The sequence below is a fragment of the Corvus brachyrhynchos genome, unplaced genomic scaffold, assembly GCF_000691975.1.
Source record: "Corvus brachyrhynchos isolate BGI_N302 unplaced genomic scaffold, ASM69197v1 scaffold121, whole genome shotgun sequence".
In the NCBI taxonomy this organism is placed as follows: Eukaryota; Metazoa; Chordata; class Aves; order Passeriformes; family Corvidae; genus Corvus; species Corvus brachyrhynchos.
Window position 1 is genome coordinate 2,538,100 of NW_008236445.1, and position 23,429 is coordinate 2,561,528.

General features: G+C 36.5%; 1 protein-coding gene across 1 annotated transcript in view; it reads right to left on the bottom strand.

Moving 5' to 3' along the window:
- UCHL3 (ubiquitin C-terminal hydrolase L3) overlaps positions 1-23,403 on the bottom strand; it is a 43,959-nt gene extending 20,556 nt beyond the window's left edge. The window contains exons 1-5 of the mRNA XM_008643679.2: positions 23,329-23,403; positions 13,181-13,309; positions 9,336-9,492; positions 8,893-8,978; positions 7,984-8,031 (exon numbers count right to left, since the gene is read on the bottom strand). Of these exons, the coding sequence (XP_008641901.1) occupies positions 7,984-8,031; positions 8,893-8,978; positions 9,336-9,492; positions 13,181-13,255 (366 nt within the window). The 5' untranslated portion in view covers positions 13,256-13,309; positions 23,329-23,403. The remainder of the gene's footprint in view (positions 1-7,983; positions 8,032-8,892; positions 8,979-9,335; positions 9,493-13,180; positions 13,310-23,328) is intronic.
- Positions 23,404-23,429: the final 26 nt, after the last annotated feature.

The following is a 23,429-nucleotide window of genomic DNA, read 5'->3' on the forward strand; positions in this document are numbered from 1 at the left end:
TCAAAATTAGTGGTAATTTATCTCTCCCTGAAGACTTAAAATTAAGTTCTATGGTCTATGTTAGGCAAAAGTCAAGCTAGATTATCACAATGGTGACTTCTGTGATCAAAAATAAGTGGAATCACAAAAAATAAAAAAAGAAAATTTCAAAGATTAGGGAGCTCTGCAAAAGCTAAATTAACTAGATTTTGGTTTTTTTCAAATAGTTTTTCCTTTGCAACATTTTTTTTTTTAAATAAATTGAAGAGCATTGTTGCACACCAAATACTGTATTTATGGAGTGCTTCCTTGAGCAAAGTCAGTTGATACAACATCAGTTCTCTGAGTAGTTTTATCCCACTGTCTAGCTTAAGCCATATTGGTAAAATGTTGCAAGTCTTAAGAATTGTAAAGTCTTTTAATTTTCTCCTTCCAAACTTGTGGCTTGATAAAGAAAAAAAAAAAGAGAGACACCCAACTGATCTTCTCTTCTGCCTAAGGGCAAGAGGCTGACTGTGAACTCAACCATCACCTGTAACACATGGCTGGCTATACCCTGCTGCTTGCTGTCTCTTACTCAGATAGTGCAAGAACAGCAAAGGAAGCATTATGGATTGGAGAGATGCAAAAAACAAACAAACAAAAAGAAAACCAAACAAACTAATGGCAGTTGATTGGTAGAGATGTTGGATGCAAAACTGTAGAAACATTTTTTTCACTTGTGTTATTTATTTCTTATAAACTTGTTATTTAAATCCGTGGGTGGTTTTATGGGTGCGAATATCCTCTATAGTTATGTTTCATCCTAGGAATCAGAACTCCTTCATGCAGATTTTATGGTTAAGCATAAGATTCAGAATAACAATTCTACTGTATTAATACCTTATTAGCAATTTTCTCAGTGTAGGAATCAGATTAATGCAGTCTCAAACACTGACACGTTAGATAACATGACAATGCAATGAGTCACAGGCTAACCAAGCACAATTTCCAAAACATTTCACATGATTCTAGTAAGCTCACTTTTACACTTTCACTGTGTAGACTGTAAAAGAGAAAAAGCCATAGCTAAGACTTTTAGGCAACTTCACCACTTTTACAGGAGAGATTATATGCTTGTTCTGTAATGCTAAGTTAAAAATCATGTACGAAACAGTTACATAATTGATTTCATATTCTCTCAGGATGCAAATGTTTCTTTAGAAGACTATGGATTGTTCAGAAGAAACATCAAGGAATATGGGTGATTTAAGAAAAAAATCCCACCATATGCTCTTGGCAGGAGCAAAAGGGAAGCCCTTAATGTTTCTTCTCTAACAATAAATTGTAATGCCCCAGGGAACCAGAGATCTTTGAAAGTTCACGTTTTATAGCAGTTGGGAACAGAGTGCATTGATTCTACTTAGTTCTTGCCAATGTTAACGACTGTTACTGTGATCAAAGTCTAACTTCGTGCATTCCAAGCAAGATTACAGTTCTCCAGGCACACAAAACAAGTTTACAGACTACAGTTTGCAGCTATGTTTTGAGTTATGGAAGAAATCAAGCTGTGGTAGTGTTTTTAGTGGCTACCAACTTCAATCCATGTTAAAAATACTCCTGATCATACTCGTGAACAAAAAGCGTATCTAAGTAAACACACTGATGTGCGCCAGAATTTCGGCTTTTTGTGAACATCTGAGGTGTTTTCTTATTTGTGTTTTTTGACTCTCTCAGTATAAACACCAGTTCTGATTTTCAAAGGCTGATTTTTTTATCAATATTTTTGATAAAGGTCTAATGAGGTGCAAGAATGTTGCTTCCATCTGAAGTAGCAGCTGAGATGCTGCACCTCAGTCCATTCAGTTCTGAGCCTCATTTTGCTCAACATACAGTTCTAGTAGCCAAAGCTGTCAGTTGGTACATAGATGTACAAAGTGTACTAAAATAACCCAAACAGGAGGAGTTACAGAACAAAGGCAGTGCTTTCTGTGCCCTCTCTTAATAGTTGATATATTTTATATTGCAGCTCTGTTTGCTTCTATCTTCCTCTTCTTAACAACTAATCTTAAACACTGTAGATTAAAATTTGTTTAGATGGACATTCTCATCAGCCTCTAAGGAAGAGGAAAGAAAATACATTAATGTGAGAGCTCCTAATTTTCTCCTAAGAATTTAGGTAATGAAGAAAATCAAAAGCTCTTATTACTCTCCAGCCAATATCCAACACAGGTCTTACTACTCTCTAACCAATATCCAGCATAGGTATTTCAAGTGGCCATAACACTTGTGTTTATTTGCTTGATTGAAACATCATTTTGAGCCACACTGTAGTAACACTTAAAAAAGTAAACTTCCCAAAGACCACAAATCACATTCTGCTAAGCAGTAGTGTATAAACCTTGCTAAAACTCCCCTGTCCAAAATAATTTTTACCTCCATCACAAAGATGGTTCCATATGCCACAAGTACCACACAACATAATAAAAAGTTCACTCTATCATTTGTACTTTACATCAAAAAGTGATATGGAAAGCCATTGGAAGCAGTTAGTGATACCTTGATGTTGCACAAACAGCCTGCCAATCACTTAACAGCACAATTATTTGAGTATTTCCTGTCCACAAAAGCAGATCTAAGTCTACTCTGGTTTTTTCCTCTCTTCCCATGAGTGTGCCTGTAATCCCTCTGTGCTAGCACTAGCTTCTATAAGGCTACAGGATCAGCTGTTTCAGGAAGCTCTTTGGGAAGGCCATGAAAGATACTGTAGGAGTCCTGCCAATCCAGAATGATTGTAACAGCCACAGATACACACAGCTGGCTAAAACTTCAGACACTATTACCAAAATAGCACCTGAACACGAGTTAAGCGTGTCAAAGCCTTGAGAAATGCAGAAATTGAATATGAATTATTCTCCGGATCGAATTCCTTAACTAAAGGCCAATTAATCTTTTTAAAATATTTCTGTGGTATAGCTTGTCATTTCCCTTACTTTCGTTCTGCTCTCATATTACTAGCATCTATATCCACTACTTTTGCAACTGTGCTTCATTGCAGCTCAATTCTACAGTATCTTCTACTCCCATTATTATATTCCATATTAAAAAGGTCATTTATTTCAAGAATCAGTACAGATAGTATTTTATACCCAGAATAACTTCAGTCAAGCATGTAATAGTTTAATTGAGCTAAACAATTTCTCCTGGCTTATTTCTATACAAAGAGTGCCTTTGCATTTTTCTGCTTTCCTACTCTCAGGCAACTATATAGTAACTTTATATTATCAGTGCAAATGAGTAGGTAGGATACAAAGTAAATTTCTTCCCCAACTCTGATTTCAAGTTTTATTTTCTCTGCAAAAAGCCCTACACCTGGAAGTCTCTCTCATTCCTATTTTCCTGTTTCCAAAAAATATTCCCCTCAGATTTTCTGATCTGTTACTTGTAAAGAGTTACTACATTTTGAAAGAAAGGAATGCAAGATAGCAAGGCAAAAAAAAGTTAGATATGAACCTAACCCTGATCACTGTTATAAATTGGTACTTTTCCTCCCTCAGATATTGCCATAACTTAGTCATTATTGATCACTGTTGATTAGACAGCTAATGCAGATCCACAAACTGTCATTTTAATATTTTTGAAGGGTTATGGTTTTTCAAGGGGAGAGGGTGGTTTTTCTTTTTCCATAAGAGGGTATCAGAAATGTTAAGATGTGTGGCAGTATAGTGTTTCAAAGCTTACGAACCGCTCAAAGAGGCATCAGAAGAACAAGAAGGAAAAAAAACCCCAAAAGCGAAACAAAAGGGAAAACTCAAACACAGCTCAGCACAAAGCAATAAAATAAAGATCACCTTAAAAGTGTGTACAGTTCTACAAAAAAACCAGTTTCTATATTCCAAATCCTAAGACACCCTAGATATTATAAATAGGAATGTATGCTCAGCAGAAGACTCATGGAAGAATAAAGAGGATCTTGAGTATCTGGCACCTATTGTACTCTCAACAATATCTGCAGTTCACGAGCTGTCACACAGAAAAGAGTACACTGGATCTATGAAGCTTTAAGGTAAAGACCTAGATCCTTTTTTTTTTGGCAGTTTTGGATATGAAATACCTGTCATTTGACGAAGTGTAAGCTTCATCATAAACTTTAACACAAATAGTGTTACAGGAATCTTACATTAATTGCCCTCATTATGGTACTTGAACACACGGCCAGAATCAAACCACCCTTGAAGCCAAGAAGACACTTCTGTGGAACCATTCCCAGATCTTACTGCTTGCTACTGAAGTAATTTTAAACAGACTTACATTTTTTACACATAAGTATCCATAAAAAGTACCCATAAGACTGCTTTAGCTATTTACTTGCTCTACTGTAGCAATAAAGTGAGACATGGAGCCACACAACCCAGAAGTATTAACAGAACCTGGTCCAAAACCTGGCCTGAAAGATTAAGTGCAAATTTACAACCCTTTTAATTAGCAAACTTGAAATGAACTATCAAAATGAAAACTGCTTAACAGTTCTTAAAAGTTTAATCTCCTTGAAAGGAAAAATAAATCTCTTATTTTTTAGAAAATTAGTTGTTTTTGTATTTTTTAACTAAGCAAATTAATCACAGCTATCAAACTTGGGAAGCCTTTTAAAGCACCCATCAAGGGAGAACATTCGATAGCTTTCAGCTTCAATCCATTTGCTTAGCAATTCATCCTCATGTTCATCCAAATAGATTCCACAGCAACGATACATCCCAGAAGCAAACTGATCACTGTAACTTCCAGCAGTCACAATCTGGAATCTAGAAGCCCACTACAAATAATATCTTGCCAAATGTGGGGGGGTTTTTCCCCCCCAAGAAGAACGCCTCAAAATATACAAAATTTAGGAGGAAAAAATTTTGATTACAGATTATACTAAAACAGAAACAAAGCCTACAAACCAGACAAGATGACAGAATATACAGATACTAGAAAGATAGCACTGCTTTATGCTATTCTCATTTTTCCTTCTAGTTAGACTTGCTTTATTTTGAGGTTTGAAGTACTCACATACATGAAACAGGGAAAAAAGCAGAAAATCCATTAGCATACTGTAAAAACTAAGTAGTCGCTGAGACGATGAAAAAGTCTGTGAAGACATAGCAAGACTGTCAAGGGCAATCAACAAATAAAGGCCTGACTTAGAAGTATTAAAGGCCGAATCCTCAAATATCTGAAATATCATAACCCAGAAAAAATACCCCCAAACCCACCAAACAGTATTATCAGAAGTGAACTTGTCTGTACTCTGTTTTATTTTTAAACCTTCTGCAGCTCATGATTCCAGAAAATTTAACTTTATCTCAATCGTGTGATGGTGTGTTTTGCACAGTGGAAGGAAACATCCGAATCTTGAATGCAGTTATAAAGCTTCCTAAACAAATCAGTGGCATTCACTGCTATACATCCCACTTTTGGAAGTTATTCTGTCTAACACAGTAAATCTTACGCAAGACTTTCTAAAAATGTGAGTGGACAGTAGTATGCAATACCTATCTAAGGGACAGAACTACCCACAGAGCAGGCTTTTCTTGTGAAGCACACAAGCCAAGTTAATCATCCTAAGAAAAAGTAGGCCTGCATGTTTTCTTAATCTTTAAATCTGTAAGAGACAGATTTGTTCACAAAGCACCAACTATACAGCACTCACTATCATTAAGCAACTAAATAAGCCACTTAACTCAAAGGAAAGATTTCTATGCAACATGCCTTGGCTACTTGGACAGTTGAGGGAGCACATGGTCAAAAATCCCAGTCATAGGAAGGCAACCATGTTCCTTTCCAGGGCTCTTAAAGGAACTTTAAATTCTCAGGAAAGTAATTGTAACAAGTAATGGATATGCAGGAGGAATGGGATTCTCCTCTTTCTTTCCCAAAAGGTGCTGGAAATTCTCAACTTACCCCACAGGACAAGTCAACAACCTCCTATGACCTGCATATGGTAACTTCAGCACCTGCAAGATCCTGCTGTTTATCAGTCCCTTCAACCACTATGTGGAGAGTACACAGTGACATTTAAAATGTACCAGTGGAAGGAAAAAGAGATTAACTCACTTCAACTCTCAGTTACTTCACTACTTCACAGTATATTCATGTTTTATATTTTTTTTGCTTAAAAAGAGTTTTTCTTTAAAGTAAAGCAATTCCTCAGGTACCAATGAATGGGGAAGCCCTGCTGCCTGTTTAACTACCATCTGGTAGGACAGTATTTCCAGACAATTTGATGTTCCAGTAACAAAACTTGTTTATTTCTTCCCTCCTTGGTTGATGGATGAGAACTATTCTGAAAAAATGGTCCTAGGAAATGTATTCAGCCTTTGTACTATTTCAACTTCGGAAACAAAAAGACAGGAAAAAGTTATTTCGCCAGTCTAAGGAATATCCATATTAAATTACTTACAGATAGAGTTATACAAAATGGAATAATAAATAATTGGCAAGGAAACTAGCTATTCAGTATCTGTGTTTAAGCATGGTTGCTAAGACAATCTTGTCATTTTTTATTATGAAAAAAAGTCTTCATCTTTCCATGCAATTGGTAATCTTTTGTATTGTGGTTATCTTGATCAGGAAACAAATTAATTAGTGGAAGTTCAAGAAGTTAACTGTCCATTATTAGGAGATTCCATCACCACTTAGGTGCTTCCTGAATCTTTATGAAGACTCTCAGAACAGACAGCCCTTACATTTTCCTTCCCAATCATTCCATAGTATCTGCCAGAAGAATGCAGAGACAGAACATTCTCTAGATGAACATCACAGTACATCAAAATAACTAAAGAAGTTTCTATTTCACAAGGATCTTAGGAAAAAATTCACTCTTCAGCAACTTGTTGGAATAATAGCTCTTTCTGAGCTGGCCAAGAATATCTAGAAATGGACTCATTTGAAAAAAAAAAAAAAAAAAAAAAAAAAAAAACCACCAGACCAGATTTTTTTGAGTCTCTTACTTAAAAAAGGAAAGAACAGAAATTTGTTCTGATGCTTCTTCTTGAAATATAGAACCCTGACTAATTTAGAGAACAAGAAGAGAGAGTAGTGTGTTTTTTTAAAGAAAATACCACAAAGGAAGTTGAGTATCTATAACAGAAATAGTTAAGCCAATTCTCATCATTTTCATTTCCAGACAGGGCAAGGGGGAGCAGAAAGGACTGCTTTGCTTTCTCCTACATTGTATAGAAGACACTGCAGAAAAAAAAGTCATCTACTGTACTTAAAAAAGAGAGAATGAATGAATCACTGGGGCCACAGCCAAACATAGAAGTGTTTCTCTTTTTGTCAAACAAAGCAGTACTAGCAATAATACAATCAATTTTTTTTTTTGTGGAACAGATACTGAAATCTGAACTGGAAAGATGGGAAATGGACTTAGTATGACTGAAGCAGAAAAATGTTGAATGTACAAGTTTATGATTATTTCAGGGTCCTCTTGTCAGCTTTCAGGTTGTTTTTTCCATATCAGACAACCTGTTGGGGCATAAATGCTTATAAATGTATATATTAGTGAGAATTTATCTGAATTTAAATTGTATACAAACAGCACATACACAGTTGCAAACCAACTATTGGACTATTTCTTTTCCTGAATTAAAACTTTTTGAACTCTCATAAAATGTTCATTACACTTGTATGATTACTATGAATCTAACATCTTACCTACAAATGTGCAACATCAAAACCTCAAGTTGCTGTTACTGTCTGTTTTACTCTGAAATGAAGCTTAGAAAGATCTTTCATGTTATATAAGGGCTAAAAAACTCAATGCAAATGACCACCACAACCAAAACCCTCAAAACAAACAAACAAAAAGCCCCCAAGCTTCAAGTTTAGTTTCCCCCACTTGATTTTGGACTAATGACACAATATTGAAAACCAAGCAAGAATCTCAATTTCACTGTACACCTTTAATATATGATTGCTTTCATGTCAATTATATCCAACTCAAAGTAGATTTAAACAAAGACTTTTTAAAAAAATTAATACCTCAGTCTGACCTTCATGGGCACTGGATTCATGAGTGACACGAATAGCCTAAAATTAAAATATATTTAAATCAGACTTTAAATGAGAGACTTTCAGTGTTATAAGAACCATTTTTGCACCTCATTTTATCAAATGCCATAGGTGTAACTATTTTTGTTCAGTGCTTATAATAAATAATAAAGATAATAAACAGATAATCTCCACCTCCAAGGATCTCAGAAGACCAATATTTCAGTTTCATTACAGTCAATTAAGATCAAATATCTGAGAGTTTGTAATGGCACCTTTTTTTTCACCATCATTACCATCAGGAGCAACAGCACTGTTCTCCATCCACCACTGGCCAGATGTTTCTGCCACATACTTTCAAACAGCACTAATGATGTGGCTAACCACATTATCAGCTAACTCATCTCATGGTTTAGGATGGTAGGGGAAGGAGATCATGTTTCAGCCAAATCAGCTCTTTGCGTGTCTTAACTGCTAAAGGCATGGAGATATGACTAGAAGGTACAAATTAAAAGAGGCAGCAAAAGGACCATCCTTTCAGCAATAGCCCCAGATCAGCTTAAATTAACCATTAAACTACATCCTGAACCCACCAAAAAAAAAAAAAAAAAAGATAATGCACACATTTCTCAGGCATTTCAAAGTAATTTTAAACTAAGCCAGTGAATTAATATGGATGAGAACATTGACAAAATCCGTTCTGCTGACTGAGCTATGGGCAGGCAGGAGTACTCTAAAATACCAAAGCAGAGTTTCCTTTGTAGCAACTGTCTGATCATAAGCTAACTGTAAAATCAAATTTGTTAAGGTACTTCACTGAGTCAACCTCTGAGGGTAGTACCTACTCATGCAAGTAATTCTTATACCATTTTAAACAAAAGTAAAACACATGATACTAACTTCATAAGTTTCTAGGTATTTGGCCCTCTCTTCAGGAGTCATAGATAATGAATCTTCAAGGAACTTTTTCAGTGAAGAATTAGTTTCTTAAAAAAATTTTAAAAAGACATAATTAGTGTCATGTTGTAATTGCAACTTCATTCACATCTTACAGAATCCAACAGAAGATCTGAAGATAGAATTGCAGCAGTGTATTTTTAAAACACAGAAGGCTGACAGCAAGGCGAACTGCTGCCTGCTGCAGTTTGCAATGTTTCAAATGCTTAGTTCATAAATTAGGATAAAATATTAGTTTCGTAACTATAGGTAAAAACGCACTCCTTTAGCCTTTATGAATGGTTATATTCAGAGAAAATAGTACAAAACATATCCTCCCCTCCATGGCTTCCCACAGTTAAGGAAAAAAGGGAAAAGCCAACAAAAACCAAACCAAAAAAACTTACCAAAGTTCATTTTATCTCTGTTGTTTGCAATAGCATGAATTAACCCAATTGTTCCACAAGCATTGTTAATGGTCTGCTTCATGAAATACACTGATGATTTGACATCTTGTCCCTTAGCTTTTATCCTCTCTTCTTCTTCTGTTCTGAAGGTTTCATACTAGAAGTAAAGACATTTCACAAATAGTAAAAATAGCTATATTAGTAAAGTAAAAATAATTTATAAAACACAATAGCTAATTAATACTGCCATTTGAAATGTTTAACACATATGGTCCAACAAGTAAACTTACCTGAACAGCTCTATATTGTTTCTTAAGCCAATGCTTTCACACTTGAAACATCTTTTTGAGTATGTGTTATCTAACATCTTCAAAAATTTTCAAAATATTTCCTTGATCTGAAATATTGAGCTCATGTCACCATCTCTCTTCAATCCAACTAAAGGCTTTTTAAGGACAGAGGCATCAAAGTGCTATCAAGAAAACTGTAATACTTCAGGTGATTAATCATCATGAAGCATTCTTTACACATTCCATTGTTACATTTCATTTTCCCCAGGAGTACAAAATAAGATTTGTGTAACACCCATGGCCCCAAAACAGGTCCTTCAAAAGCCATATTCATAAAGTAAACATTCATTTTCTGTAGCAAAAAGAGAATTTGGTTCGATTGAACAATCTAAAGTACTTGTTTTACATATATCATATTTGAGTAAAATCTTTTATACTGTGCAAAAGTGTGTTAGTTTTGTGCTTTTTTAGTTGTTGTTGGCTGTGGTTTGTTGGTTTTCTTCGGGAGGGGATTGTTGTTGTGGTTTTTTTGACTGGATTTATTAGGGGTTTTTGTTTGTTTTCTTTCTTAAAATTTTCATTTCAAACAGAAAAAGAAAGAAATAAATCCACAAATGCTTCCTCCTTTGCCTCTTTTACTAGGTATTTTTGCAGACCAAAAAAAAACCTGAAGTACATGCACTTTTTATACAAGTATGATGAAAGTGAAGTATGAATGCAGAATATTATCAAGGAACTCTTCCTGCAAACTCCTGAGAAATTTCCCTCAGGCTCTTTGTATTGTCAGTGACAAACAAAACCAAAAAACTTTTCCAGCATCATATTCCACATTTGCAGGTTGTCTGAATGTTCTGAATAGGTTAAGTAATAGCAAGAACATTATAAACCATTTTAATTTTGTTTATCTACAAGCTAACAAAAAACAGCCTTGAGATAAAAACTTCATACAGCTTAATTGGACAAAAAGTTCAAACTAGAGAAGTAAAAAGTACAGCTGCCATTTATTCCCCCCAATCAAAGTAAAATCCACAGCAAAAATAAATATACAAATACTGAGAATACCAAAAATACGATTTTGAGCAAGGGTTAGACCAGATCACCTCAAGAGGTTCCTCCTAACCTAAGCTATATCCCATAATTTATATTCATTTGGATCTATTCATTCATTAGGCCCAAAATGATAAACATTCACAATATTCCCTTTGTCAGCCTACCATGCAGACTAAGAAAGCCATTGACCTTTAAAGTGGACAACAATCCTAAAATTATCTGTATGCTAACAAGAGTAGCTTGCCCTAAAAGCAAGCTCAAGGAAATTGATATATATGAACCATGAAACAACCAAACTTCCAGACAGAAGGACAGACAGACATGTGAGAAAAGTGTTTACAAAAGCAGAAAAACTAATAGGCACTTTCACAAATGTAGACACAGTCAAGAAACAAATAAATCATAAACGAAATAAAAGTGTAATTTTACAGGCCATTTTGAAAGGGAGGCTGAGGAGGGAAAAACTACTCTAGAAATATGCTCAAGGGTCTTGTGGAGTTTACACTGCCCAACAAAAGCTTTAGAATATTGGGACCTCCCATTGGGACCTCATCCTTCACACAGCCACGCTAAACAGTTGATAGAAACACTTGTGTCCCTTATGTTTCAGAAGGATTAACATGCTGAACACTTGGCTGGTTCTCAGATTCGACTGATTGATGCAACACAGCATACTTTGTTTCTCTGGTTTTGTTTGTCATGTGCTTCTTTAGGATGAAATTGGATACACCTTCTGGAACAACAACAAGGTTGTTCTTTCCCATGAGATAATGCTTCCATAGCATAATCCAAAAAAAGGTTTGCACAAGCAGGGAGTCAAAAGAAAAGTGACAGACACAAAAAGAGCTCAGACCTGTAGCTCAAACAGCCAGCCAGAAATGACAGCACAGAGAAAACAAAGTTTTAAAGGTGACAGAAAGGCCATTTCCTGAAGACAGGTGAGTTGAAAGTTTGATTAAGCTCAAAACTATCAAGGTGGCTGAAATCAAGCTTGAAAAGGACTGCCTGCATAGCTGTTTTGGAGAAACTGAGAACGCAGAGGTTTACAGGACCTAATGTGTAGGTAGACTGACCTGTCATCACTCTTCCCTCTAATTTAAACACCTTTTGTTGTAGAAGTTAAAGCTTTAATAGCTAAGTGATTTGTCCTTATAAGCTACATATTCTTTTTGAGAGACGTATTAAAACAATGAATTGTGGACAGATTCACTTCAACCTTTTTGGCTGACCATGTAATACTTTGTACCGGTTTGGCCAAATTTAGAAATATATCCTCTGAGAGAAGGCACAACCACCCCTCCCCCACCAGGTTCGGGAAAAAATAAATTTTCCTGAAAGGAAAGTGAAAGAGATAAAAACCATTTATTTAACAAACACACGGGAAAAGGAAAATAATGCTAAATAATAAAATCTTTCGCTGTGGAGGAAAAACCTGGGAAAGTGTTAGAGCCCTCCCTTTGGTGTCCTTGGAGCTGGGGCTTGGTGGAAAGTCTTCCTGATGTGTTCTAATATTGAAGCAATCCAGTGGAAAAGGGAGAAAATCCAAAATTCCAGGGAAGGGAAAAAAAATTCAACTCTCAGTCTCTCTCCGGAGAAAAAGAAGCTGAACCACTGGCCAAAAAACTGACTTGGGAAAACAGCAAGCCGGGTGCCTCCTCCCTCCCTTGCCACAGCTGGAAGAAAACGCTATCTCTGTGTGACCTTGAACAAGCTGCAAACTGCTTTGAAAAAGTTTTGCTCAGTTTTTCATTCCCCCTCTCAGGCTCATTTTAGAGGTGTAGAAAGGCACAAAGTTAATTTCTGGGCATAGGGCAGCGATATGGGATACACATCATAAAGTCACCCCAAGACATACTTTTATAAATTGACAGATCAATATGAATCACACTATGTAAAAGCATGTGATGACACAAAATAAGCACACTTGAAGGTTTAACCAAATCAAGTTCTTCGAAGTCCAACATAACAAAAGATGGGGGGGTGGGGGGGGAGGATTTCATCTTTATAATACATCCCATCTGTCCAAGAAGTGAAAGCCACATCAATACTGATGTGATGACTGAACTGAAAGTGGATTGAAGTTTGAAGGATTGTCAGTGTAACAAGACAAAAACCCAGAAAGGAGTTGCATATAGTCCTACACCCTATTTCTTATTTTCCTTATGCTATTGCAGCTTTCTGCTAAAAATAGCAAATTGAGCCATTCCACAGTGCTTATTAAAAAAGGCCTTAAATTGCCTGTAATAGAAAAATGTGAGGCATATTTCTCTGTGCTTCTACATTAGCTTTTCCCATTCTGATTTGAAGTCAGAAATATACATGCAAGGTTAGCAACAGAAGGTTCTGAAGGAAGCATTTTTTGTGTTGTTTTTAATGAAAAAGTCTCCTGAATAAGGGTTAAGTCTCATCTTGATTCTAATATGACACCAAAGTACAAGACGCAAACTTTCATTCCAATTTCACTTACAACAAAAGCATTTAACTGATTATTAAATGAACATTTACCTTTTCTGTTATTGGAAAGAGAAGTAGTACTGCACATACAGGTCTTGGCACCATGCTAAGCAGTTCTGGTTCCATACCATAAACATCTACAAATTGCCAGTCAGGATGTATACCCAACTGTTTCAGGAACTGGAAAAGAAAAAAACACAAACATAACATTAAACAAGTACACCCAAACACCTATCTTTTCAGAAGCATAACAGAGTAACCACAACGTGAAATACATTAAAACAACTAATGTTTTCTAAAATCTAAGGAGAATAAAAGAGATACAAGTTTTAATAAGGCTGAATAAATCACAGTGCTAACACACAAACGCACACAAAATCCTCATGTTTTATGTATTTAGTCTCTATGACAGGGAAGTGGAAATGCTCCCAGCACTATTTACAAAAGTGTTGAAGAATTTCAACCATTTTAGAAGTGTTCTGTCACAAAACAGAAGAGTACTGAATACTCGTGTTAATCATCAGAGCACATCTGAACAAACATGGTACTACTTGCCTCCATGACTACTTCAGAATACCTGGCACCAGTGCTCACATTGGAGCTCCTATGTGCAAAAAGACATTAGGAGCAAAACCACATTTTAGTAGGTGTACCTTTTACATGAAAAATCCCTTCAAACTATGATGGAGTAAAATATTTTGAAGTAGACAAAGATTGGATACTCACTTTTTAATTGGATATTCTTCTTGTACTCAAGTAAACTAGGCATCACAACAACAGTTGCAGAATTAATAACTACAGAGATGATCTAAGACAATTTGAAATCTTTGCATTGTCAGTCTGGAAGAACCTAACTGAATTCAGGAACTGTTGTTATTATACACACACAGTAACCATCCACAACTATATGAAAAAGCTAATTGTACACTGTGCCATATATAGATCTTTGAATGAACATGGGGAAAAGGGGAAGTGTTGAGTATTTAGTAACTGATGAAACAGAAGACAGTGTATTTTGTACTTATATTCTTATACATTGAGAATTATCTTCTACATTGTGAAGATAATTACCACTTTGTGAATAGCAAAAAAAAAAAATTTCAAAAGAGAAGGGACTACACATATGGGTGCATAAAAATATTATTTGTACATCTAGTCCTTCTCTTATTAAGCCAGTGACTAATCTTTCTATCATTTTTATTGCAGGAAAAGTAACACAACTGAAAAAATTTTATTTTCCATTCCAGTATCATTTGATATTTTGCAATATTACATGAAAAAAATAAAAAAACCAACACTCACCTAGGAAAAGACCCCACAAACTAGAAAAGGCAATGATAAAGGATCCCATTAAGTTACTGGACAAATAAGTGATTTAGGTTCTCTTGTCCTTTTCTACACAACTGGGGAAAAAAAAAACCACCAAGCAACCAACCAACAAAAATAAAACTAACCCCTTTAAACCCCAAGTCAACAAAATGCTAACTAAACCCAAGAATGGCTTACTCAAACTCCTGAATGAAGAATTTAACAGAACTAAAACTCCATAGATACAGGGCACCTTTCATTATTCATGTCACCATACCACTTAGAAACTTTACAATCTGAGAAATTTTAACTTCCAGTAAACAGTGAGAGTGATGATGAAAAATGATAGTCAGTACTACAGAGAACAGCAAGAGCATAGGCTTAGTATGACAAGCAGTGATCTTAACACACAACCAGACTAACAACTCTATTGCACAATCATAAACCAAAAATGAAATACTAAGGATAGACCCAAAATAGGCAAAGAAGATATCCCTCTGTGTGTCAAGAGGGTTTCATTCAGACCTGGAAAAAAAGATAGAAATATCCTTCTGAAAATTATTAAGTAGATTTTTAAAACAGTGAAGCATAAGCCCCTGTGTAAGAGAGAGTTGCAGATGGGTAACAGATGAACAATAGATGGCAGAATGGGAAGACGGAGTCATTCCTGTTTTAGGACAGCAGGAAGTTCACTTTTTAGACAGTGTCACTTATAGGGAGAGATCTCTGCTGTTTTCCTTTCCAATTATTTAGTGATTATCCAAGCAATTTTATTCTACAAATACTTACTGTAAAGAACAGTTAGGGTTCTTTGAGGGCTCACTCATTTTCAGCTGTTCACTTTCTTCTGACTTATAGATACTATGTACTCAAGATAACATAAAATAGCAGCTTTATGTTTCTCTAGATCTGCACAAGAGAGTGTAAGAATCTCTTTCTCAGACACTGCTTATCACACTGCTGACAATTCTTAATTTATAGGTCTTTGAGTTTTTACCTTAGAAAAGAAAAAAAGAAAAATACTTGGCTATATTACAGAAGTCTTGAGGAGCTCAGGAAGAACAACAGCAACACAAAAACCCCCACATGTCTGTATTTAGTATTAACTTTTTCACAACTTTGTTTTTACTGACTGTTGTCATTATTTTTGTCTCTTTTCTTCTTGTTTTAAAAGACCTTGCCGAAAAACACTTCCTGTTTTTTCACTGGTCCAGCTAACCATTAGACAAAAAGCCACTTCTGAAACTATTTTACACCCCTCACCCTTATCTGCACTTCCTATGACTTTGTCCTTTTCCCCCCCAGTATTCCAGAGGGCCCTCCTTTCTCAACTACTACTGTTTATAACTAGCTAAGGGAGAGTGCAGAGAAGGTGGAGACAGACTCAGCAGCATGCAGTAAAACAATGAGAAACAACAGAGGCTGAAATACAGGGAAATTTAAATTTGATAAGGAAGGCATTTAAAAATAAATTTTAAAAATAACAAACATAGTAAAACGCTAGCACAGAATGTCCAGGAGGCTGTGGAGTCTGTGTCTTGAGAAATTCAGAACCTGACAGGTTGCTGAGCAACTTGTTTTAAACAGAGCATGGTTGGTCTGCAGAACTCAGAAATCCCTTCCAGCCTACCTCATTCTATTCTAAACGATCACAAACTGTAAATCGGTATGTCTAAATGCTGGTTAACAGCAAAAACATTACAATAAGCACTTCTAGGCACTTTACATATGCAGCATGTGGTATAAGCTATTCTGTTTTCATTGCTGGTACCACTACTTCAGCCTACTATCTGTTAAGCATTGAAAAAAGCAGAGAGCAGTTACCTTTAATATGTTCTGTTCTGACTGGCTACCTTTTAGGTTAATGGAGTTTATTTACTTTAAAAAACAGAAGAAGTGTTCATGCTTATTTATTTATTTTTAAAGAGCCTCAAAAGTAGAATGGAAACCCAGCGGACCAAGGCAACACCTTGATCCAGGTGACTTGACTTCAGGAGTTTAGACTACTTCTGCCAACACAGTTACAGATTTGATCTATGAGGTTTATGGAGATATAGAAAGGGTAAGTGGGGTAAGACAATGTAAGGGTAAAATTTATTATTAACTTAAGTAGTAAATGCACAATTGAAATATTGTCTGAAGTAGCAATGTGCTTTTCTACTTTGTCACTTGCATGTAAAAATGAAGTGAGGATAAAAACTGAAACAAAATAGGACTTTGAAAGTTAAGTGCAATTAAAGTTGGACAGCCTCTGCAAATAGTTCAGGAACATCACATTTTAAATACTAAGGCCTTATACGCAAGACCTGGATTTTTCCACATTTTACCGTGGTATTTGTATAAAAGTTGGAACCGTGAAAACACAGAACTGGCAAAATGCACAAACATTTCCAGACACACAGATGTAGAAGTCAGAGAGCTACTGGTGGGAAGAACCAGCTGCTGCAATCCTCTTCTAAGCACAAATGTAAACCAAAACACACACAGCATCTACATTTTATCATACTTCTGCTGAATGCATTAAAGCATCTCTATACCACAACAAAACCACAGTTAAGACCTTCCTCTGCAAAAACAAAGTGTTCCTATGGCTTTAGGAAACTGGAAGGACAACTTCAAAATAAACCAATTAAGACAATCAATATTTCCTAACTTTTTCATTAAAGCACAAGAACTTTTGGCACTTTATTGAATTGAAGCTAATTTTTTCCCGAAATAGTAGTAAGACACTGAGTAAAATGTAACTGATGGAATTATCATCAAGAAAGGGAAAATTATTCATTCCTTAAAGTATGCAATTCTTACTAATCTGTATTAAAAATATAAATGCACAATATTTTGCTTTCAATTCTTTACATATCATTTCTAGAAGCATGTAAGGAAACCAAGCCTATTTCAGAAGTGAAATTCTTTTCTAGAAATAAGAGAACCACCCAAACAATACTTCATGGTTGGAGCATTATAAGGATATATTTCTTCATTCTTTCATCCTGACATTTATGGAATTAAGATGAAGGAATATTTTTTCAATAAATTCTAGAGACAGCGTCATTATCAGTCATATGCAGCAGCTGCAAAAGCTTTAGTTCTGCATAGCAGGTCAAAAGGCACACCAGGATCAAAGAGACAGCTGGAACTTAGATGAGCTGCATTATTCCTCTTTACCAACTACTCCTCACTTAGAATGGCCACAGTATGATCTTGTTCAAGCAAGAAATGCTCCATTATAATACACTTCCTTGGGAAATTCAACATTTATTACAAATTCTTTAATATCCTCAGGTTCTATACGTCAGGACCCCATAACAAAGTTCAAAGAATACAGCCCATCGCAAATTTTTTTTTCAAAAACATGAGAAAACTTACATCCACAAAATTCTTATCCTTCCAATTGTGTTAATTACTTTATGATATCTAAAAGAGCAACACTGACTCACAGTTAGTGTTCCTGCTCTTCAAAATGAGAGGAATATCAATACCGTCCCTGCCCGGCTCCGTGGGGTCCCGCGTGCCCCCACAGCCGCACGGGTGGGTTCAGCAATGCCGTCGGTACCAAAGAGTCCAGAAGGGCATTTGCGTGCGTTCCGCCAGCAGCATTTATTGCTGCTACGCTGGCGAAGGGTGCAGAGGCAAACACCAACATGATCCCGCAGCTCACAGTTTTATCCAGGGGTGGGGAAAGGGCAGGACTAGGGAACAGGGACCAATGGGGAAGCTCTGGGGGAGCGATGAGGGGTGGAGGCTGACAGCCAACCAGGGCATCCAAACTGGGCTAGATTCACATAACAGAACATGGCATCCTGGGAGAAGCCTTTCTGGTCACCCTAACATAAAGTGGTTCTTGTGGTACTAGGGGCTTGTCTTACTGAGAACTCTCTGTCCCTTGTAATGTATGTTCACCGGCCACCACAGTATATATTTTTAACACATCCATAAAGCAGTTTTGAAACTTAACACTCAGTATGCCCAGGCACTGCTGTACATATTCAGCCAGGGCATCCCACAGGCAGCAATGCAAAGCAAAGCATGCAGAAATCTGGATGAACCAGCTGACCCAGGCTTCCTCCAAAACCAGTGAGCAAGAGCTTTAGAATGTTTCCAGCAGAGTCCTAAGGTGTTGATACTGAGCCACTGATTCAAAACACAATATTGTGTTACTCTGTGAAAAACACTTAACAGACGTGCTCCCATGATCTAAAAACTTAGGAATAACAAGGATGAGCTGGATCAATCGACTCTTCTAAATAAGCTTATACACATTTGTTTTTTTACAGTTTTACTGAAACAACAATTGGATTCTACTGACTCTGCTGGTCCTTTAAGCAAGGAAAATGTCGAAGTGGGGAACAGCATCTTCAGTGCAACAAGATAATGTATAAGGCATGAACAACTGTCACTTGTTTTCCACTTTGTAGCACCCCATTCTGTCTTCAAGACAGTAGGTGTTTCCTTGTAACAAGAACTAAGAAACTGAGCAAAAAAAGAACATAAGAAGGACCAGAAGTGGCAAGTACAAATAGAGGAATGAAGTTTGGTTTTCTTAGCTTTCAATTACTGAAGAACGTACAAAGAATGAGCTAAGGCAATCTTTCAACTATTCATATAAATAGTACTCTAAACCCCAACACAAGTTACAATTTTCCCTGTGCAACATACTTACCTATTTGAACTCAGTAAGAGGGCTACACAGCTGGAGACATTTTAAACTAGAAGAAGGCATTCAGGAAGTGCTCTCACAGTGAGTCATCTGTAATTCCTTCATATTGGTCCTTGTGCTTATTCTTTGCTATGCTGCTCCACAGGCTCAACACTCCCCCTTTGCTGACTCTGTGAAAGGATTTCTGGGGTATTGTCTTTGCAGAAAGACACAAACTGAGTCCTGGTTTTCCACCTTCTGAGGCTACACTAGTAATAACAGGCTGTCTTCCAAGCTTGTATACTATCTCCACTATTTTTCACTCTGCTTACCACAGAAGAGTTAAACTCCACTCCCTCACCTGAAAAAAAAAATATGTTTAGCTATGCATTTTTAGAAGGACATCTGTGTTTCTCCACATCCAACACCCTTTCAAACCAAGACAGTACCTCAATCTATGAGCACTACCTCCCAACACATCTCAGGAATCGTGTACACCACATTTTCAATTATTTTGACTACAACAGCTTTTCTTTGGGAAAGTTTGTGGGATAGTGTTTCAGAGTCCAGGAAATGATCTTTTAGGAAGAGTAAGGCCTGCTTCCAAGATACTTAATTCATCTCTGTATTTGCCTGAAACCCTGAAGAGAGGTGTTCCATAAATGGATAAAGACTGGCTTTACCCAGTTTCTGCCATTTGTTCTATGCTTTGTGATCTTTATTGTCCCTGTCACTTTCAAGTCACAGCTTTCAACTGTGTTCATGAGCTAAAATAATTTTCTTTATGTAGCTGACTCTCAATACCTTAATGTCATAAAAAACTCAAAACCGCTCAAAAAGTAGGACCAAAGGCCTAAAAATAATGCTGGAGGTAACTAAGAACCAGCAACTAAGCCCTATGTGGCAAGAGAAACTGAAGCCACAGCCAGCTCTCTCAGTAGCTGAACTCTGAGCTACCTGAAGCCAGTGCTTGAGCTTCATAATCAGATACAGTCAATTACTCTATCCTTATCTGGATATAATGAAGGCATGACTTGAAATGTTATCCAGGAACCAGGGATATTTCTTAGAATGTGTAAGATGAAGAAAGGGAAGAGAGAATGAAAAAAGGTGGGACATCAAGAAAAATATCCACCAATACTTTATCTACACTTCCTAGGCAATCAATTGTGGGATGCAAGCCAGACTGAAGCAACATTATGATGAAGAACAATCAGCTTATGTTCTGACCTTTCCACTCCAAAAAATTTGCATGTAGTCTATTTTTTTGTAGAAGAAATTGGGAGCAAGATACACAAACATCATGCGGTAATAAACAAACACGATTTTCTTGCTTTCTCTCAGGAAAATCCCATAAGAGATCCAGGAAGGAGGGTAGCACTGGTCATGTCAGGCCCCCCAGCTGAAGGTCAAAGAGAAGAAACCATTCTCTGTCATCACTGTACACAAAGTGGAGCTTTGCAAATGCTGAATCATCAACTCTTTCTGTATCAGAGGTAGACAACAATTCATTCTGTCAGACTGTAGAAGTGAAGGTGAAAAAAAGCACTGTGACAATCACTTAGCACTGTATGGCACATTTCACTCCTGACTCCACTCGTTACAACCAGCACTGTGTGCTGCATTCAACGACGGTCTTCTCTCTTGAAAACATCACTACAGATAGGTGGCAGATTTCCACTGCCACTGGAAATCTTTAAAGCTAAGAAAGAATATTCCTGTTTACCCTCACCAGCCAGTTTCTGAACTGTCAAATAATTTTAACACATATGCAAAAAGAAAGCTTCTATATACATTAAGGATTTACAAATTCCTGTATTTGTATTGTAATATAAACATTTTCAGATAGAGAAAAACTTCTGAGATATTTTTGAAAAACTTCACACACCTCTAACTGAGAAATACCATTATCTTTCCATTATCATCTGGCTTTCTACCACAAAGACTGAAAGCCTCAAATTTACTGCCTGTATTTCAAAACCAGAGAAGATACAGTATGGTAAGAACATAGTAAAAGCAAATGAACCTGCATTTAGTACACTTCCCTACTAGTTACTGTTAATAAAGGGAATAAAATGATTGGTACAATATTCAAAACAGCGTAAGTATTTGTTAAATTGGAATGACAGTTCTAACTACAATCTAATACTAGGAATCCATGCATCTTAGAGGTCACTGGATTTTTTTTTTTTCAGTTTAAGACTTCATTACCACAGCTAGCAATAACTTTAACGAAAGCAGTGTGCATGAGGGATAGTCTAATACTCAACTAAAAAAAAGCCAAATAGCAAAAAACAAACAAAGAGACCAAACCAGAGAAGAAACACTTGGCACTTGGCTAGATGTCTGTGTAAATACATGTATTAAACAACTACCAGACACAAACATTACACTTTGTCGAGGCATACCATTGGACTTTTTTAATCCTGAAGACTTCTAGAATATTTTACAGAGCACAGTACAGAGTACTAAAAAAAATGCCCATCCTTGCAATTAACTCAACAGGGTTTTCTAAAAATGAGTTTGCAACTTCATTAGAATTTTAAATTACTATTGTTGTTGTTTTAAACACAAGCAGGATATGAATAACTTATGACTAACAGCCCTGTTGCTACACAGTTCACCATTGTACTGATGACATTAAAAGAACAATTAATAATGCAAGGTGTATTCATATTTTCATATTCAACACCCACCTTTTTTTTTTTCTTAAATATACATCTCTCAGTCTAGATAATAACAACCCCTGCTCAGTCAAGACTGGAAAACACAGTGAAGGAGGAAGTCTATCTAAGACTAACTGGTTTCAAGTGGCCTTTCCTACACAGAAACAGTAACAAGAAAATCCTTGTGGAGTACAAATCCTATTATCCATGATCATCTACAACTGATACAGCCATCACCAATGCAAAACCAATGGGCAAAACAGATGGATTTTAAACACACTTAAAACTGATCATTTGATATTCTTAGAGGATTTTCTCCATACAACATAAACACGTAGTGATACAAGGTATTTCAGATTAAAAAATGTCACTATTTTTTCCTCCTCGATTGCTACTTTAAAGCTGAGGTCTTAATTTGTACCATGATGAGCTCATCTCAACATCTGTAAAGTCAAAAGAAGTCAGAGAATTGGAAATTCTTACTAGTAACTTATTGACACTTATTTTCTTTCAAACCAGAATTTAGTTTCTGAATTTCCACATTTAAAAAAAAAAAAAAAGATACATGAGGAAATTATAGCATATGTTCAAGATGAGGTCCCAGGAAAGGTTGTCATTTTTAACTCAGGAGACTGGGATTACAGACTTCTCAGCTTGCTCCACAGCAGCAATACTGTAAGAATTGTAAAATTATTTGCACTAGGAAACTATTAAGTACAAAATGACCCAGCATCAAATAACCCTTCAGTCTCCTGCAGATGCAGTTTTTATATTACAGCAACCGCAACAACAAAAAACCCAAACAAAACATTCTTCACACACAGAAATTTGCAGTTTCCAAAATATTTCAATAATACAGTTTAAAGAATACAATTTTGCTGCTGGAAGCTTCAGAGCCCTTTGGCTTACACACCATCTTTAACATTATCAACAGGCCTGCTGAAATCAGCAACTGACCTCTACCGCTTGTTAAAGATGCTCAAAATTGTCACTGACAACATGATACAGGGTTGGAGTATGTGTGATTTCCTTTCAGAGAGAGCTTATTTAGTGGCAGCATTGTTTTGTGCACTAGAACAAGCTTCCTTTCTCTAGCGTGGTTTCTACCATGCTAACAAAAACAGCAACAACCAAGCACGCACATATTGCCGTGAATAAGGAGCAACACGCAAATATGGTAACATTACATTCTTTTCTATGGTCAGCCAAAGAAGAATGAGACTACAACACAGTGATGCAAGGAGATCCATACATGTGCCCAAAGCCACCATGTACAGGTCCATACCTGGCACAAAATTAATGTTTTAATCACTAATCAATGAATTAAAGCCCACCTTAAAAACATCAGGGATTTCATTGGAGTAATAACCAACCCGCAATTATTCTCTTTTTACTGTTTTTCTTTCATACAGTATATTTACGGGAGAGGTTCCAGTACGGTCCGACATGAGACGACTGAGCGCACACACGCGTGGGGAAGGAAGGGGGCACTCTCCTTGGAAAAGAAGGAGCCTTTACTACATGAAAACGAGAGGAGACGGGACCAAAGCTGCAGAGACTAAAGGTTACCTCAATTAGAAGCTTCTTACCTGATTCGTGACCTGAAAATAAAGCAGAAAACAGAAGGGGGTTAAGATCCAGTCGGATCCACGGGATAAGACCTTCCCTCCTTCCCTGCCACTGCCAGCCT